Here is a 20,202-nt window from a genome sequence, read left to right as displayed (position 1 = left end):
TTTTTTTTTTTTTTGGCTTTCTTTAAAGCAATTTCATCAAAGTGTATGTACCTCTCAATAAATTACAACACGAAGCAGGCCTGGTTGTGGCTGGGTGTAATGAATTCCTTCCTCCGCTAGATATTGCTCAACGGCTATAGGAAGCCTTGCGGGAGTTCTCGTCCCCTTGGTGTGGTGACCCGTTCCCACACATATCAAGACTTGCAGGCGATGGCCGCTCAGCCTCGCCGCATTTCTCAGATTGGCCAGCTCGTGCTTTAGAACATGTATCGCTTCGCTCATGTGAAGACCGTGAAGGTCGATCATGCGTTCTTGCCCTCGACTGTAGGCCTCGGAAGACACGGGATTCCTGAAAACAATAGATACCATAGACTTGAGGACATTTAGCAGGTTAAAAAGGCCGTTACATTCTGACAAGTTAAACTTGGCTGAAGATAACTTTCTTCTTAACTATATTATACAACATTTAAAAAAGATGAGATTTGTGGACAAAATAGGTTTACCAACTACACATAAAACTCAACAGAAACAAATAGAACATCAAGATTCATAAAGCCGTTCCAACTAGTACTTTAGTACCCAGTGCCTGATGAAGCAACTTGCAAGAGCATATTTTCTTAGCTAAATGTGAATAGCATAAAAGGTATATTTTTTATCAAAATGGGTATAACAGTTGCAGTAACAAAAGTTCATGTTAAATATCCATAGAGATGCTTTGTTAAACAAAAATAAAAACATTTAGATATATAACACAACAACAACAACAACAAAGCCTTAATCCCACCAAGTGGGGTTGGCTACATGACTCCTTTTTCTCCATTGCGTCCTATTTAGTGTCATATTTTCATTTAATTCTAATAAACTAAGAACATTTTTTTATAGAATAAGCCCAAGTCTTCCTAGGTCTACCTCTGTCTTTCTTAACATAAGTTGAATCTAAAACATCTACTCTCCTAATCAGATCATGAGATGGTCGACGTTTAACATGGTCGCGTTTAACGTGACCAAACCATCTAAAACGACTCTCTCTAATCAAATCAATAAAAAATAGGTTGAGAAAATATTATACAAAAGGTAGAAAAAAAGCAACATCCATTGAGTCTGAGATATTGAAAAATAAACTTAATTTGCAGTGGCATGCACAATGAAAGGCAAAAAAAAAAACAGTAACAAAGGCAGATGACAAATTTTGAAATATTAATTATAAAACAAAAGGGCAAACTGAGAGCAACTTCACAAAATAAATAAATATATATATATAACAAAATAAATTTGCAAATTGATTACAAAAGATGGTTGAACACCTCCTATGATGACGATACAAGCTTTGCTAAGAATAAAAGATAACAAAATGAAAGGCAAATTGGAATGACATTTCTTCTTACATTAAAAACTAAACGGTTCATTTGTAGATGTCATACTACATATTTAGCATGCAAGTCAAAGCAATGGATAACCAACCTTTGCCGATATATTGTCTCCCTAGCCTTTGCATGAGCTTCTTTCATTTGCAAGTTGTACCACTTTCCCTTATCACCAAGTTCCTTTGCTAGAGCTTTGTTGCCAATCAAATAAGCATCTCTAGCCTAGAAAGAATAAATAAAAAAATTAATTAAATATCCAGATAAATAGAATCCATATATTACAATCAGGGTTGCCAGATATTATGATTAGGTTATCTTGCAAAGATAAATTAATGATAAACACACAATGAGATTGTAGTTTCTAGAGTAGATTAATAAGAAAATAATAATGACTACTTGAGCAAAAAAATACAACAATAAACTTATATATGCTTAAGGCCCATTTGAGATCTTTTTTTGCTTTTTGTTTTCTATTTTTATCTTTATTTTGTTTTTTGTAATTTTTGTGATTTAACTTATTGCTTTTAAAAACAATCAAAACAACTTTTTGAAAGTCTGAATATTAAAAAAAAAACACTGCTACCACAATCGGTCGCCACCACTGCCAGTCATCATCAATACAAAATAAGAACAAAACTTTTTTATTTTAACATACCGAGCATTTTTATTTTAAAAAAATAAACAAATAAAAAAAAGGCAAAATATAGAAAACCAAAAATAATACCAGTTCAAAAAAACCCTAGGGGAATTCGCCATCACTAGATGGTAAATCAACTAAGATTCAACAATAGATTATTTAAGAAATTAGCTTCATGCTGCTAATATATACCACTCTTGATGACTAGCCACCAATTTCGCATGAAAACCAATCTACTGCTTCAGAATCAAAAAAAGAAACATCTTAATTTTGTGAGCATCCACTTTGATTGACTACCATCATCTATGCTTTATTCAGGAATTTGGGAATGACAACCGTCGATTTACAATAATTTATATTAAATTAAGATAGATGCTCGCTAGATCAATTTCAAAGGACAATTACCATGATAGTTAATTAAATTATGCTTTTATTTTATTTTATTTTGATTGAGAAATAAGGAGGCCAAATTTATATGATTTCAATAGAATAACATCAATCTATTCAAATTAAATATTCAAGAGAAACAATCAAATATTTAATTGAATAATTCAACTTGAAATGCCATTATTTTCAATTGAGAAGAGATTTTAACGCGTTGTCTTGAGGGCCTATTAACTACTTTTCAATAAGCGATTTTTATAAATTTTTTTATAAGTTTCTCTTTTACAGCATTTCATATAGTACTTATACCCATATTAATTAAATGAAAAATAGCTTCCAACTTTCCGAAAACTCAAGTCTAAGAGAGTTTTGTGCTACTAACTTTTAAATTGATTTATCAATAAACCAACACTATGACTTACAAACCCTAATATTTTTTTTTTCCATTCTCGCTTCTCCTACATCCCCACCACGATTCAATACCTTAAAGCACTTCTCAACCCTCACAAAAATTGAGTCATACACCTTTAATAAAACCCTAACTCCAATAGTCCACTATTGTAATCAATCCACAGATGATTCATTACTTTTTAACCAAACACCCAATTAACCTAAAATCATCAGCAATGATTAGCTATAACATCCCAAACCTTTAATAAGGGTTATGGAGGTCCTTACCATTTCCTATCAAAAAAAATCTGAAATTATACACTAATTAAACTTTTCCATAGGCTTCCACCAATTCTAAAATTCCCACCATCCCCCAGCAACCCTTAAAACTATGCAAAATTCTTATTGTTTTGGAATCACTTACAAAAAAATTTACAAGAGGATGTACCTTGGTATATGTCGCTAATGATATCCTTCTTGTGGATAAGACTACGAAAAAGTTCAAAAAAAAAATTGAATTATGGAGGTCTACAACGGAGTCTAAAGGCAAAGACTTTCGTTTGAGTAGATCTAAAACTAAATACATGAAATATATTAGTAGTAGCTCTAGCTCTAGTGACAGAGTTGTAACTATGGATGATCAAATCATTAAAAGGTGTGAACGTTTTATATAGCTAGGGTTTTGTTCAAAGTGATGGTGATATTGATGGGGATGTTCTGAGTAAAATTCAAGTTGGTAGGTCGAAGTGGAGGAATGCATCGGGTCTATTGTATGATAGAAAAGTACTGCTCATACTTAAAGGAAAATTTTATAAGATGGTGGTGAAACTTACAATGCTTTATGGTGCAGAAAGTTAGTGTTTAACAGAGAGACATAAAACAAAGTTAAGTGTTGTTGAGATGAGAATACTTAAGTGGATGAGTGGCTGGGCACTTAGAGGAAAAATGTGAAACGAATCCATCCGTGAAAGGGTTGGTGTGGCTTCAGTTGCACACAAAATTAGAGAGAAGTCATCTTAGATAGTTTGGTCACATTAAACGTTGACTATCTGATGATCCGGTAAGGAGAACAGATGTTTTAGAATCGACTTATATTAAACAAGGGAGAGGTAGACCTAAAAAGCCTTGGGCATATTGCATAAAAAGTGATCTTAAGCGATTAGAATTAAATGAAAATATGACACTCCATAGGATACAATGGAGAGAAATGATTCATGTAACCGACCCCAATTAGTGGAATAAAAGCTTGTTGTCTTTGTTGTTTTTTAAGAATATTCTTCCACTTTTGATAGAGTGTTTACTAAAAGATTTAAGTATTATCATGAATAATAAAACCTATAAGATTACTAATAAATTCAATTATATTGATAAAAAATTTAACAATATTGAGAAATTGATAAATTTCTAAAGATGACATATAACCTCTCCCCAAATATATAGAAAATATAAGCCTCCAATTAAATGCGTCTAACTCAACCAGCAATCCCTCTATCTGAGTTATCTATATTGATGAACTTAAATCTTCATTAAACTTCAGACTTCATGTTAGTGAGCCATTTATTGCATCTCTTCATGTTGAGAGTTAGATATAAATGTTCTAATAATCTTTAAGGATGGACACACATGTTTTGATCACAAATCAATAGTTTGTCTTATTTGGCACACATTAGGGAGTCCTTTAATAAGCCAACATCATTATATGACAAACAACTTGAATTGGACATTATTCCTAAACTTCAATTACTATATTTGATTGACTTGATAGAGCATCATAAGATCATTATAAACCTGATGGTTTATTCTTAACTCCTGGTTTAAATGACATAGCTTATAATTTATTATATGATCCTACATTTTCTTAGTACTTCATATAGATAGTCTTTATTTAGATGTGTATGTTACAACAAATTAACAAAAAAAATTTGACAACACTTTTGAAACTATTTTTCAAACGAATTCAACCTGAAAATAAAATAAAAATAAATAATATTTAACTTATATTTAATTTCCTACCTATGAAGCTGCTAACTACTATATGATGAGCTAGATCCTTAGTCTTAAGACTTTATGATTCTACCTTCTGACATTTCATAATATTATTTTAATTACATAAAAATTCCAATAGAATGGGTTCATTAAAAATGGGATTGAGAAACTAATCCACTTGCAGCAGATATAGCTTCACTTTTAATTTAGTCCCATTATCAATTATCTCAGTAACTATGAATATCTAGCAATTCATGCAAAGGGTTGTAATCAAGCCGAGTTGAGTCGAGTATGCCATGGATTTGACTTGATTCGGTCATTTTATAAGTTGTTCATGTTCGGCTCAAGCTCAAGCCGAGCTTTGACAAGAATATCCATACTTGAATTGTTTAAATTTTTTAGTAATTATACTTATTTTGTACTAGACTTGTTTATTTTAATTGGACGAGTACTTTAGCGAGTTAAAAAGCAAGCTAAAAATTTAAATTAATAATTGACTTTTTATATAAAGTTATTACTAAATATTTTTATAAATCAAAATAAATAAGCAATCGAATAAAATTTGAATTAATATTCAAGTACTTTACATTGATTAAATAAATTAATACATAATTTGTAAGAAATATTTCTTGTCATTAAATAATATAAATAAGTCTTTACAAACTAGTACATTGAAGTAAAGAAATAAGAAGAAATTGAATTAGATTAATATTAATATTGATATTAAATTATATGTTATTACTACTAAATACATAATTAAATAAATTCTAGTTAATCAAATTTTATTTAAATAATATATCACATAATTATAGATCATTTAATAAGTTATTTTGTTGAACATCAAATGAGTTTGTTTATCAACATAAATAAGGAATTTGAAACATGATTATGTTTGGTTTATTCACAAATGTTCAAACTTATTCATTTACTAATTTTAACAAACTTGATCAAGTATTATTCGAGCCGGGTTCAAATTCATTTACAAACCTGTTTATGCATATATATTCCACAACCTATAAATACACATTATTGCCCCTTTACTTCACCATAACACTTTCAACTATATAGAGCAAAGTTCTTTAAATGAAGAGCTAAAGTGTGACAAGAAAAGCGGCCTGTCACTAGATCAATTTAAATAGTCAATTGTCACGAAAATTAATTGTAAATTATTTTTATATTAGGTTATTTTATTTTATATTAATAAGAAATAAAAGGGGGTTGACCCATGGGGTTAGGATAAAACATTTTAAATATAAAAAACTATTTTGAAACAATATCAAATAGCCAAAAGAAATTTTAAAGAATAGTAACATATCTCCATATATTATCAATTTAAGAGAGGCATAGAGTATGTTAAAAAAAGAAACATAAAAGAAAACAAACATTTTGGTACAAATAGCAATGAACAATATTCTAACATTTATTTCAATAAATAGCAGCTAAGTGGAAGAAATAGAGCTCAAATCCATGACCTTCAAAATAACAGTGGAGATGGGAACTATAAAACAACAGAAATCAATGATTCAAAAAAAAAGAAAATAAGTAAGAAAAAAATCAAACAGATATTTGATAAATATCTTAAAAATGAGGTGGTATAAATAATTTTCAAATTGGAATAATTCTTTAAGGGGCTCCAATTATACACGAAAAATTTTCAAAGAGGAATTTCGGTTAACTCCTTTGAGGGTTGCCTCTTTTTTTTAAACAGTTCATATACTATTTATAGACCTATTAAATCAATTTCAAAGAGGCTTCATCTCTTAACGAAAAAATTGTCTATAAATAGTTGATGCTTCAAACTTTTGAGGTCATTTACAAGTCAATCAAAGTTAATGTTTGTGAACCCTAGCCCATCTTTTCTCTCCTATTTCTTTTTCTCCTTCATCTCATCACCTTGCTGAAGCCCCAACCCACTTCAATTTTCACAAGAAATGAGTTATAACTCTTCAACAAAACCCTAACCCATGTTATCCACCTGTTAAGCAATCCACAAAAAAAATATTACCTCTTGAGCATACATTCAATTAACCTAAATCATCACCATAAATTAACTAGCACCCCAAACCTCTAATCTAGAAGTCATCCTTTTCCATCAAAACCAAAACATCTAGCCTTTTACAGCCATAAAATTCTATCCAAAAATCTATCAAAAAACCTAGACTAGTCAATCTTTCTCCTTTTAACCTTTCACCGACCCTAAACCGTCCACCCCCACTTTAATTACACTTAGAATCAATTAACAACTAACCCATAGTTATGCTTATCCATTGATTAAAATAGAAAATAGTTTCTATAATAAGAAGCATATGCAAACACATTACATAATGCGTAAAAGTTAACAACAATAGGTAAACATATTTGATAATTTTTAGGTTCCATGTTAATCCACTGCAAAGTTTTTTCGAGGCATCTTGAGATGTTCAAATTAAAGCAATCCACCACCATTTTCATGGCATGTTCTACGATTCAAAGTACAGAAGGCACTGCAAGACGAATTCTTCCTGCCATTAAAATTTTAAACGGCTACCACTTATAAAGCAGATCTTGATAGAAGATCCAACTATATCTATTTCTCAAAACTTAGAACTGCATGAAAATAAGTTTCACACAGTTGCTCTATACTCGAGAATCCAAATTTACCCCCAACCCAATCCTCCTTCTCTGAAGGATCTATCATCCCAATATCCATAAATTTGTCATGTTAACTTATGCATAGCAAAAGAAAAAAACTATGTTTAACAAGAGCAATAAAATTATGATGCAGCTTCATAATGTAGCAAAAATTTTGTGTGCTACCTGTTGAAAACATGCATTTCGAAGGCGTGCAAAGTCCCGAGCGTCTTCCCTTGATGTTGAATATATATTAGCTGCCAATTTCAATTAATTTCAAGAAAAATAAAATCATGAATTATATTTATATCAATAGAAATTAAGAAGAGTAGATTACTACCAACTGCTTCTCCAGTTTCCAGCCAAATAGGACTCGCCTGAGCAGCTCCTAGACCTTGCAATTTATTTTCATAAGCCAACTTAACATTGCCTTTGTATGAGTTAGTTACCATTTGTCTGTTCACACCAGAGCTACCAAAACTATCCACAGAACCATTTCTCTCATGTTTCCATGTACCATTATCCTGGGATGCAAGTTTTCTAACAGCAGAAGCAAAATCAGGAGGACCTCGAAATAGGCTTGAAGAAGACCTATATAAATCCTGGATATTTTCTCTACTGCCTGTTGCAAATCTGTTCCGAGAATCTGTCACAGGAAGAGCAGGGAAGTCGAGAGAATTCAGGTTTGGTGTTGCTATGGCCTTCAAATTCTGGTTTTGTGTGAAGCCGCCATCCATTTGGAGCTGCCATTGCAAATATAAATATGACAATTTCACAGAAATGTTAGATCACATAATCTACGGTTAAGATAACAGAGGATACAGGGACGATCTTCAAATCAAAACTTTCATGATCAGTAATTTCTAGGTTAAGAAGAATAGTGAGAAGAATAAAATGAAATTGAATAGAGCTGCTTTTCACGTCATAAAGAAAGACTAGTCAAGTTCTAAAATGTATTGAAATTAGCAAAACTATTTATCATATAAATAATTCATTTTTAGTCAAACAAAAAAACCATTCCATTGAATGAACTAACAATTGCAGTAAATTATCTAAATTAACAAAAAAAAAACCCTTTATTACAGGGTTGTGCATACAATCGATATGAATGAACTTCGAGAATTTAGCAAATGTGAAATTTTTGCCGCAATAACTTTTGTCATTCACAATAGTTACTAGAGTAAGATGGAAAATAGTAAACAACAAAGAAAAATGTGTAACTAGTTTTCCATATCAATGGAGAGTAATAACCAGATTCTACCAAGTACTGTAACCATGATTAAGCTTTCAAAACATCCTCCACTAAAATGAACAATAATTGCAACTAGTTATCTAAATCAGCTTAAAGATCTTTCGCTTCAATATCGCTTTGTGAATACACTGTGAAAGCAAAGAGTTGCACACTTCACTAAAAGCTTTCTTCTTTGCACCAATGCGAAGCACCTTCGTGTTGCAAATCATTACTTTTGTACCCCTCATTGAACTTTACATGCTTTAAACAATGGTGCTAACGTACCTCAAGCTGAGTAAGTATCTCAATAGTCAAATTCAAATCGCAATTATTTGCATAGTACACTTCTGCTAGACTCCCGGCAGAAAAACCTGGGAATTGCAATGCAAGAAACTCCACGTGGTTGATGGCAGAATCTTCCATGATAAGATGATCAATATATGAATTATTAACCAAGCCAGCACTAGAACTTCCATTTAAATGATATCCATCCAATCCATTGCTCAGATGCTGAGTAGCTTTTATTAATTCATTGTCCCAGGAATCCTTAGCAGGAGCCGTGAAAGCAACTGATGATTGATCTTGATGAAACATTGAATCAGAATATCTCAGTTCATCAGTCATTCCCCTGGTAATTTGTGCATGCCTGCTAACTAATTCAGGTACACTTGACCCGTCATTTTCATCAAATATTGACAAGCCTGCAATTGGCAACAGTTCAGGACCAGGAAAATCATCTTTTCCAGTGGCTGTGAAGTCAGGAGTGATGTCATCTGGAAGGTGGTGCCGCCAATACTGATGTGCCTCATCATCAGAATTATGTGAAGTGGTAGAATCTGACCTATCTAGGAACCCTTTCCTAGAACTTCCTGGAAGGTCCAGTCGGTAAGTATTATCAACTTGGTTACTTTCACCTGCAGATTTAAGTGAAAATGGAACAAACTCTGCAGCATTGGGATTTAATGTTGTTGATTTGTTTGGAATGCTCCACTTGGCTTCCTTCTTGTTATTGAGACCTTTGGCAGGTAAACTCATCCTTATTCAATATATAAGACTTTATTAAAATTGTATCGCAAGAAGAGCAATTTCATGGAAGAATTTATCCGAAACCTGCAAATCAGTAATTTAGTGGTAAGATATAAGCAGTCACAAGAACACAGTAAATGTAAAGCTTTTCTGATGCACATGATCCTATATAAGTTCAAATTAGGAAAACATCCCAAAAATGATATTTCTGTGACAACTTACAGCCGCAAAAATGGCCAGTATCGTTGCAATAATCACGGGCATTCACCAAGAGAAATCGGAGTACTCATAAAGTGCTTTACAAAAGAACGGAAGAGACCAGAAATTATCTTCTAAAGCTTCATTAAATTTTAAAACTAGCAACGGAAGTGAAACATTACAAAACCAAGTACCCAAGAGCTTGCTATGTATGAACTAAACTATTGCTAAATTTCTACTGCATTAAATGAATCAAATCAAACAGGAAAAAGAAATGATGGCAGTGATTACAAGCAATAAACTATACCAACAAAGGTCATGCAATGGGGAGGAGGATGAATGATACGAATGTCATACATATAGCTTTAGATTCCACAATTGCCCCAAGAGCGTACAATAAATTAACATCGAAGTCCCTGGGACATGCAGAGTGTTAAACTAGGTTGGCTAATTTTCAAGATTATAAGTCAGATCAATAAACTTCCTTTGTGGTGGATTTATTTAATTAGTTCGCCCATAAAATATATATTTAATCAACATAATTAAATGTTTCAACATGGCCTCTATTAGCTTAGAAACATGAATAAACTTTGCATCAAGAGAGAAAATTCGGCGGCATTAACAAAATCAACATAGTTGCTCATCTCAAAGATTCCAAGGCTCCTAAGGCTGACATGTCAAGTATGATAACAGCATAGGCTGCCTTCGCAAGGAAACCTGCAGGTGCTTACGGCAAAGTTGACGACATCTCTAGGGCCTATAACAGTGAAGTGTTCATAAAAGGGATTGCTCTCAGTACTTTCACAACATTAATAAACCTAACCTCAAGATGATTTGCAAAGTCCTATGTGTCACAATCCTCTACCATCTATCACAAAACCATCTCCATCGCATCAAAAGCCCCTGATATAAAATATTTACAGCACCCAAGGTGATGTCAATGCCGTTCCTGAGAATATAACCACCATTAACCTTCTCAATTATCCAATCAGCTGTAATATCATTACTTTCTTGACGTTTGGCAAGCCCAATCTGCCTCACTGCCAGGCAATCGCTCCACTGCATGGAGCAGAAACCACTGCACCACTAGCAGCACAACGGAGGTTTCTCCCCATAAACACCTCAACATGATTCCCCTCCATTGATTCCACATGAGGATCACAGAATCACTATACAGCATCTACCAACTATCAATCATAGATATCTTTTCATCTCAGTTGTACTTGGCACATAGTGGGCAAAAGCAAAACAAGAACATGAGTGTGCCATCTTTTCAAAAAACTGAAATGTAAAATAATCCACTATGTAGTGAATCGTTAGCAAAGCCCAATTTAGTCACTGAATTGTCCCCTTGGTGCTCCTAGTTACTCAAAATCCCTCCTTGGAAGCTTCATGGGCAATAACTCATGATAGAATGTAAGCTGATGAAATAGCAGAATCTATTGCAGTCCATTTAATATAGAGGGCAGCTTATCATTGCTTGTACCTTATGCAGCATAAAAAACATTGTATTTAACCAGATGACATACATGCTATTGATCGAACACAACCTTTTCCTAAAATTGTAGCATATTGTATTATTAGATTTCCAATCAAGCAATTAATTAGGGTTTTTCATCTTTTCATGTTAAAAAAATTCTGCATAAGAATCTTCAGATAAGAAGAGTATTTAACATTTATTTAAACAAACAAAGAAAATTTTAAGAGCTTACAAACAAAAGCATCATACTGGTCTGAATTTGTACTCCTAGGCTCCCATGAAGCAAGCACCACGGGATCATCTCGACAGTCAAACATGAGAGAGTTAAGCAATGCTACAAGATCTACAACAAAACCCCAAAACCAATCCAAAATACCAGCAGTTGGATTAATATACACATCAATCCCATAATCCCCCCCTATAAAATTCTAATTAAATTACCCGATCATCAGCTGCATTTTACACCAGACCTCCAAACACGGAAACAGCAAGCTGTGCAAATGGCAATATTCAAAACCCATACAGTCCCGATCCAGATTTCCTAATACCTACCTTCTTCTCGAGAATCAAAAAGCATAATAAAAAATACGAGTCCAAAAACTAGAGCTGACGTTGGAAAAAATTCGAAACAGATCTAGTCAGAAAACAGAAGGACAACAAAAAAACAGATCTAAGCAAATACGGAACAACTGAGGATGAGATCCCCTTACCTTTTCGCAAGTCAATAAGCGGATAAGTGGAGGGAAACAGATCCATAGCAAGTAGAATAACGATAAGCAGCGAGAGTAGGAGAAAGCGGGATGGAGCAAAGGAGCGAGGGATTCCGATTTGGTATTCTTATGGATGCGAAGAACCTCCTCTGGAACCCTAAACCAAGACCTTGTACGATTGGATTGGGAATCGGGATCGGCTCAGTCCGCCACAAAAAAGAAGCTTCGTTTCTACTCCTCACGATCTCAATCGCCCCCTTTCTCTGTCTCTCGTATTGCTGACCCCTGGCCCTCATATAGGGCTTATTATACTGGTGCCGGAAATGGAAGAAGACTTATCCGGGGTTAGACTTGTTCAACATTTTTTTTTTTTTTTTTTTTTGGTTTTTAAAATAATGTTTGTTTGGTGTATTGTTTTTCAGTTTAATTTTTATTTAAAACGTGAATTAAGTTATTTTTAGAAAAATTTAAAGCATTACTTAGGTGCTTAATATATTTTATTTCAAATTTAAACATAAACAAATAAAATAAAAATAAAAAATAAAAGTGGTTTTAACGATCTCTTAAGTGAAAATAAAATTAAAATAAATTTGAACGACTATGTGTTGCATTGATGTCAATAGACTGATTTTGAGAATGCATGAGCTTTCTTATTTTCTTTTAAAAAGAGTAGTTTGAGGTTTTATTTCAATTTTATCATGTGGGACTAATTCTAGTAGTATTTTAAATTTTTTTTATCTTATAATACAGCTTTATCAAGAGCCAAAAATTATGCATTTATTTTTAATGTATTTACATATATACCACCTACTTTTTAAATATTTTCATATTCAATATAAAAAATTTATTTTTTATTTACAATCCTAGCTATAAGTATTTAAAATATAATAAGATTTAATATTCTTTAAAATACAACATAAAATTTTAATATATAAATATTTACTAATGATACTAATTTATAATTTAATTAATTTATAATTTCTAATTGATTAATTTGAGTTATAAACAAACTTTAGTTCATGCTTGGTTTGTTTATAAATCGAGCTCAAGAAAATTGTTCGTGTATGACTTGCTTGCTTAACGAACGAATTGAACACGTGCTACTTACAGAGCCTAACACGAGTTGTTTGTGAACAATGAATTTATTTTATTTGGTTGTTCTTAAATTTACTTAAAAGCTTTAAAAATTTAGATTATTAACACTTGATTTTGAGCTGATAATTAAGGTTGCAAGAGCAAACTGATAAATTTTTATTTGTACATTTATTTTAATAACTTATCGGATTTATTTTAATAACTTATATCATTTATTTTATAACTCATGATAACATAAGTTATTTATTTTCTTAACTCATAACTTATGTTACAATAAATGATAACTTAAATTATTTATTTTTATAACTCATGATAACTTAAATTATTTCTTTTCTTAACTCATAATTTATGACATAATAAATGATAATTTAAGTTTTTTTTATTTTTATAACTCATGATAGCTTAAGTTATTTATTTTCTTAACTCATAATTTATGTCAAAATAAATGATAAGTTATTCATTTTTATAACTCATGAAAACTTATATTATTTATTTAATAACTTATGATACTTATGATATTTATTTTGTAACTCATGTAACCCCTAAAATGAATAGATATTATTAACTTATTGCATTGATTTTAATATATATTACTAACTTGAGTTATTTTTTTTTCTTAACTCATAATTTATGTCATAATAAATAATAAATTAAGTTATTTATTTTTATAACTCATGATAACTTAAGTTATTTATTTTCTTAACTCATGATTTATGTCATAATAAATGATAACTTAAGTTATTCATTTTTACAACTCATGAAAACTTATGTTATTTATTTAATAACTTCTGATACTTATGATATTTATTTTGTAACTCATGTAACCCTAAAATGAATTGATATTACTAACTTATGTCATTAATTTTAATAATAAAATAAATTTATTTATTAAATTATCATAAATTATATTGGTTAGTAACTCTCTTAATGAATGATGGTTAAACAGAGCATAATTCAGATAATGGGTCCTCTCTCTTTCTAACACTCCCCGTACATTTCTCTTCATCAGAAAGTACAGAAAGTTTTAAAGGATTTGTCGGCGCTATTTTGGTTGGAGGAGTTGCCCGTAAGAAGATGGCGGGCACCGAAACCGAAATCCAAACCGAAATCCCGTCGCCCGCTTCGGAAGGACGTTAAGATTTAGAAAAGTATGAAATCAAACTGACCCCATATTTTTCATAGTTTTAAATAAAAGAGCACTATACCTCAAACCCTATATCTATCCCGAAGAATAAACACAAGACTTGAGGATGAGACTCGATCAAATAAACTAAAAAAAAGTATGACATATGTCTGGTCTTTGAAACCTTTGTATTTGCCTACAAGTTCCCCTATTTAATATAAAGGATTAAATAGGGTTTATATTAAAATGGGTTCGAACTTGCTTCCTATAAGGGCAAGCCCCTATAGTTAATTACATCTTAAATGATCAAAGTCATCTAAGAAGACTCTCGATAAAAATTAGGAAATATTATTTTCAAGAAATTTCAAAGGGTAGGACTCTTCATTGAGATCAGACATAGAGGTGTGAAAGGGAATTAGTTCAAATTTGGAACATTTTATTTTTGGGATTCAAAGGAGGAAGAATTAGGGAATGCCGTAGATCCAGAGAAATAACTTCGGTGACTTCCCAAGCTATCCTAATGTTTGGCTTAAATTTAGATGAAAAATCATTTGAGTAAAATCATTTGAGTGGAGTGTTTCATCCTGTCAATTTTATTTGTTAGGGCTTACATTCATGTGAGACGATCACACAAATAACTTGGAAGATGTGAGAGTTTAGGTCGTGACAAACGAAAACCTCAGAATCCTAAGACGAGTTAGGGCTTATATTTTATAGCAGGATTATGGAAAGGCCTAAAGATAAGGTGATGATTTACGTTGCATAAGCAAGAAACCTCGATGTTCTATGTCTTTGTTGTTTAAGTCTAAGGAAGGAAGATTGGTTTAGTTGGGGAAGTCAGGTTTTGCTGTTGAAGATGACCGTGCTGCCCACCATGCTAGCTCCAAGCTCCTTGTCGCGACGAGTTTGGGTTCTTTAGTGTGTCAAGTTATAATGTCAAATCAGGTGGCCTTATGGTTTGAAGTCCTTTAAATTTTATGGGGGCATGTTAAAGTTGATTAGAGCGACACCAGTTAGGATCCTACGGTTCCCTCGTTCTGGCACCACTATTTTCTATTGGATTCACTTAGTCCAAATGAACTTATTAAACTCAATTTAATGAGTTCCTTTGTTGTAATTGTAGTTTTGTGTGTTGTTTGTGATTAAATTTTAAATTGTTTTATATTTTAAATGTTTTAGCGGTGAGTTTTATCTTGGTTGATTTTAGTTTTAATTTTGATTTTGATTTTGATTTTGTGGCTATCCTGATAGTTTTAGTTTTCATGTAGGGTGATATCATTGTTTAGCATGCAAATTTGTGTAAACATAAAAGTATAGCATAAAAGTACAAGAAAGACAACGCTAAAAATTATAAAAAGCGTATCTGACGAGTCTTCTCGTTCCACCACCTGAAACTTAAAGTGCATATCAGGGCAATTTATATAGAGGCAAATGGTAAGGTTTTAGTATTTTTTCTAACCCTATGTCATATCTTGGTGGGTCCTTATGAGTTAATTAAGGATGATTTAAGCAAAACATATTAAGTTTAATATATCTCCGAGATATCCAACAGATCTAGAGAAAGAAGCAGGTCCATGCTACTCTCTTGTTGCCTGGTGGAGAATCCCGAGTTCTTTTAAATTTATTATGTTACTTAATAATTCATCATATGAACACCCTAATGCTCAATGAACATTGATGTCTTAATTATCCCTAAGAATAGGGTAATTATCAATTGTGATTCAATATTGTGATTCAATTTATCACTTGTAATTCAATTTAAGAATTATGTGGGTGAAGATCCTTAAAGAGGCAAGTTTAAGAGACTTAGCCAAATTTTGACTTGGGCTTGTGATGTTTAAAAGATGTTTCAATTTTCAATGATGTTTACTTTTCTAATCCTTGTTTAAATGAAACTTGATTTAGTCTAAGTCAATACTAAACCCTTTAAGATTTTTTTGGTGAGTTTCTTAGTCATTGTAAATGAAATTTGACTTATAAATAATGATGATGATTCAAGTTTTTGTTTTCTTTTGTGTTCATCAAATAGGGGTATTAAATTAGTGAGTTATTGACACCTAAAATCATACCTCCTAAGTCTAGGATCATTTAATCCTAAGTCTAGGATCATTTAATTCTAGGATCATTTAATTGATTGGACTCCCAACTTATGTGATTTTAGGGAAATTGCAAATTTATCTTTTTTTAATTAAGACAAGTTGGGTCGATTTCTACCAATTAATCCATTGTATTTCAAACATCAAAATATGTTAATTAGAATAAAAAATTTCCCATTTCCCTTTCTGAAATTAGACCTAAATGTTAATTAAGGCTAAATTTCCAAAATCTAAATAATGTTAATTAAGGCTAAATTTCCAAAATTACACATTTGCCCCTAAGGCTCTATCACTTCATAATTCATCAAATTTAATTCAAATGACTTTGGAATTTTTTTCATACCTTACCCATGGGTCAATTGAGACATTAGAGGAGAAAGTATGATTTTTTAAAATTTATTTTATTTATATAATTATTTTTAATGCAAAAATAGAATTTTTCAAAGAAAATTCCTAACTTGACCAAGGTGAATTCTAATCTCTTGAAATTTTTACTAGAGGTAAAACTAGACAAGATAAGCCTTTCGACCAAATTTCATGATTTGTTGAATTTTATTTGAATTATTAGAATTATTTTAAGTTTTGTTGTATTTATTAAATATTAAATATTTTAAATGGGGAAAATTAAGTTTTTTATTTTTGAAAAATCTCCCTAAGTCCAGATAACCCAGGGAAGCAAATTTTATCTTTTTCTGATTTTTCTTTGATTTATTGGAATTATTTTAGTGGAAATCTATTTTTTAGCCTTTAAAAATTATTTGAAGCTTCAAAATTCAATATCTTTGTTTAGAAAATCAAGAAAAATATCCCAATTATTTCTAAGTGCTTAGAAAACAATTTAAAAAATTTTCATGAATTTTATTATTTTTGTGATTTTTATGAATTTTTAATTATTTTAAATATTTAAAATAGGCTTAAAAATGAGATTTTTATTTTAAATATTAAAATAAATGAGATTTTTATTTTAAATATTATTTTATTTTTAGAAAATACCCTTGATCACAGAGAACTCAAAAAATAAGTTTTTATAAATTTTTGAGTTGTATTTTGATTTTTAAAAATCATTTAAGTGCCAAAAGTGATGTTTATCTTTAAAAATCAATTTGAGTTACAAAATGAACTCAAAATGTCTTGAAATTTTTATGATGAGTTCTCTGGATAATGAAATTTAATAGAGGACAAAAATCAAGTCACTTTGACCTCTGTATTTTTCAAAATTTATTATCTTAGTGATTTAGGATTTGTGAAGATTAGGTGCATTTTGAATGTTTTAGCTCATGAGAAATTTTTCTAAGGGTTCTCTAGTCACAAGGAGCCTACCGTAATTTTCTTGGAGTTTTATAAGCAATATGCTAATTATCATGATTAATTTAAGCAAATAATTCACATAAACTTGAAAAATATGGTTCTCTGTCTAGAGATCTCCTCTGACTTTGAAAATAATCAGAGGATGTTTCCCTTGATAGAGGCTACAACATGCCAAAAATTCAAGTTATGGTGATAAGTCTACATGCATGGAGAATCAAAACATTCAAATCAGTGTTTAATTAATTAAAAATAAAACATGCATCAAATGAACTTCAAATGATTTCCACATTGTTCTCCTCTGTTCACTGAGTAAGAGGATATTTTTATTTTATTTTTATGATTTTTTCACACCAAGATATGTATTTTTGAAGTTAGGGGTACTTAAATAAATAGGAAAAATCCCTATTTATCTATTTAAACAGCGTGACGCCATGTAGATCCTAGGCAGCTCCGAACTCCATGCGGCGTGCTCTGGTTGGACACCGCCATCCATGTTGCCGCTGACTCAGCCCGCGGTTCATGTAAGGAAGGGTTGTCTGGCTCGATCTCCTCCGTCCATCCGATACACCCACGATCGCACGGCTCCCCGTCATCGTCCTTGATAGAGTGATCCCGTGACCCCGTGACCGTCCACACTGACCGTCCACACTAAAACCCTAAGATCTCAGTCTAGACTCAACCAAATCCCTGTGGGTTTGACCCTATCGACTCGTCCAAGTAAGACGAACATATTCATACGATATTCATGCAATTAAATTAAGCCTAATCAAATGGAGAGTCAAAATAGGCTCGAGAGAAAGAGAAGTTTTATAGCTTTGCTCTGAGAAGTGAAGCTTCGATTAGAGGGCCTTGGCACGTTCGTTGTGCTCCAAAGAGGCTTGGTGTAAGGCCTGGGTATGATTTCGATCACGGTCGAATTTGAGTGTTGGTCTAGAGCTATGGTGGAGGCTCTGTGAGTGGGGAATTTGATGGGGCTTGATCTTTTTTCACTGTTGTGAAGGTGTGGGTGAAGTTAATTTGAGTTTGATGGACTGTGAGGTGTATTGGGTTCTGTCCTGGTTTCCGGCAAGGTTTTGAGCTCAAAATTGAACTATGGCAGTGGAAATTGGTGAGGGAAAACAGTTGGAATACACTGAGGGGATTTTAGGGAAACTCTGTGGTCAAATTGGAGAGGTCTCTCTAAGAAATTTTCAGCACCCCCTCCCATGGCTGTGGGAGGTGCTTTTTATAAAAATGGCTAGATTTGAGCTTTCCGGTGACTAGGGTGGTTGGCCAGAGGTGAGGTGGTGGCTAGGTGGTTCACTGAGGGTCAGGGAAGTCTTAATTGTAATTACATTGGAGGTTTGATGGTTGATTACATCGTGGAAAGAGTTCAGCCAACATTTCGAAATAAGATCCCTTAATTTGGGGGACCTTTGGTCCATGACTCATCTAGCTTGGGTTAGATGGGTTTTGGCTCAGTCTTATGGTCTAACCAATGGTTGAGGTTTGAGGTGGAGTTAATTTGATTTGCTGACTTTGGCGTAGTTAGGCCATCTTTAGTGCATGGGATCCAAGTGGGTTCAAATGATCAAAGCTTGGGTTTGGGCTAGGCTAGCCATGTCAATTGGCCCAATTAATTGATCAATATTATATAGATAATTGTTATGAAGATTTTTTGTGAAGAATTGAAATAATTTTGAGTTCAATTTGAGGGTCAATTTGAAGGATTTTTGAAATTTGGTCAGTTTGGGCATGTTGGGTTAGACATGGTCTAGGTTGGGCTAGACTTAGACTAAGTCCAAATTTAATGGTTCAAATGATAAAGGGAGATGTTGTGAAGATTTTTTATGAAGGAATGAAGTAGAAATTTTGGGGTTAAGGCCCTCAATTAGGTGAAGTTTTGAGATATGGCCAATTTGGGGCAAATTTAAGGGCTTTTTGGACTTAGGTTGAAATCAAAAGGAAATTAAGGTTTCACCAAGGCCAATTGAAGGTCAATTTTGATGTATAGGAATATTATGAAGGGTTTTTAACATAAATTGTGGCAAGTTGAGTTGGCCATGAGTTCAATTTGGTGGAACCAAGTCATGGGGCCAAAATTATTTTTTTTGGTTTAAATCAAAATTGGGTTCAAATCATGGACCAATTGGGCTTGAATTTGGTTTATATTGATCACATCAAGGGTTAATTTGAGTTTTGAATTTAAATTTTGGGACATTGAAACCAATTGGATAGACATTTGAGGTGATTTGGGAAAAATATGGGCCTTTAAAGGGTAATTTGGGGGTTTTGGTCAAAGGTGGTCAAATTGACCAAATTGTGTCATGTGGTAGTTGAGGAAAATGAAATTGGGAATATTTGGGAGATTTTGGAAATTTTTGGGATTTTTTTGGAATTTTTGGGATTTTGGGCTAAGGATGGGTATTTTGGTAATTTGGCAAATTTTGGTGATTTTGAATAGTTTGGGTGTTTTCAAGGTGTTTGAAATGATTTTTGAATAATTTTGGGTATTTTGGGTAAATTTGAGGATTTTGACCAAACTTGAGATTTGGGGGTGTGTCGGCACTATTTTTGGTGTGGGG

At 32.2% G+C, this 20,202-nt stretch overlaps 1 protein-coding gene across 1 annotated transcript; it reads right to left on the bottom strand.

Moving 5' to 3' along the window:
- LOC110020909 (polyadenylate-binding protein-interacting protein 7) lies at positions 1–12,312 on the bottom strand. Its single transcript, XM_020719188.1, has 6 exons — positions 12,017–12,312; positions 8,888–9,712; positions 7,712–8,114; positions 7,558–7,628; positions 1,462–1,586; positions 1–349 (listed from the first exon to the last, which is right to left on the bottom strand). The coding sequence occupies exons 2-6, from the start codon at positions 9,635–9,637 to the stop codon at positions 55–57; spliced, it is 1,644 nt and encodes a 547-aa protein (XP_020574847.1). The 5' UTR covers positions 9,638–9,712; positions 12,017–12,312; the 3' UTR covers positions 1–54.
- Positions 12,313–20,202: the final 7,890 nt, after the last annotated feature.

Source organism: Phalaenopsis equestris, unplaced genomic scaffold (genome assembly GCF_001263595.1).
Source record: "Phalaenopsis equestris unplaced genomic scaffold, ASM126359v1 Scaffold000111, whole genome shotgun sequence".
Lineage (NCBI taxonomy): Eukaryota > Viridiplantae > Streptophyta > Magnoliopsida > Asparagales > Orchidaceae > Phalaenopsis > Phalaenopsis equestris.
Note: the sequence above shows the minus strand (reverse complement) of the source record. Positions and strands in the feature narration are given on the sequence as shown.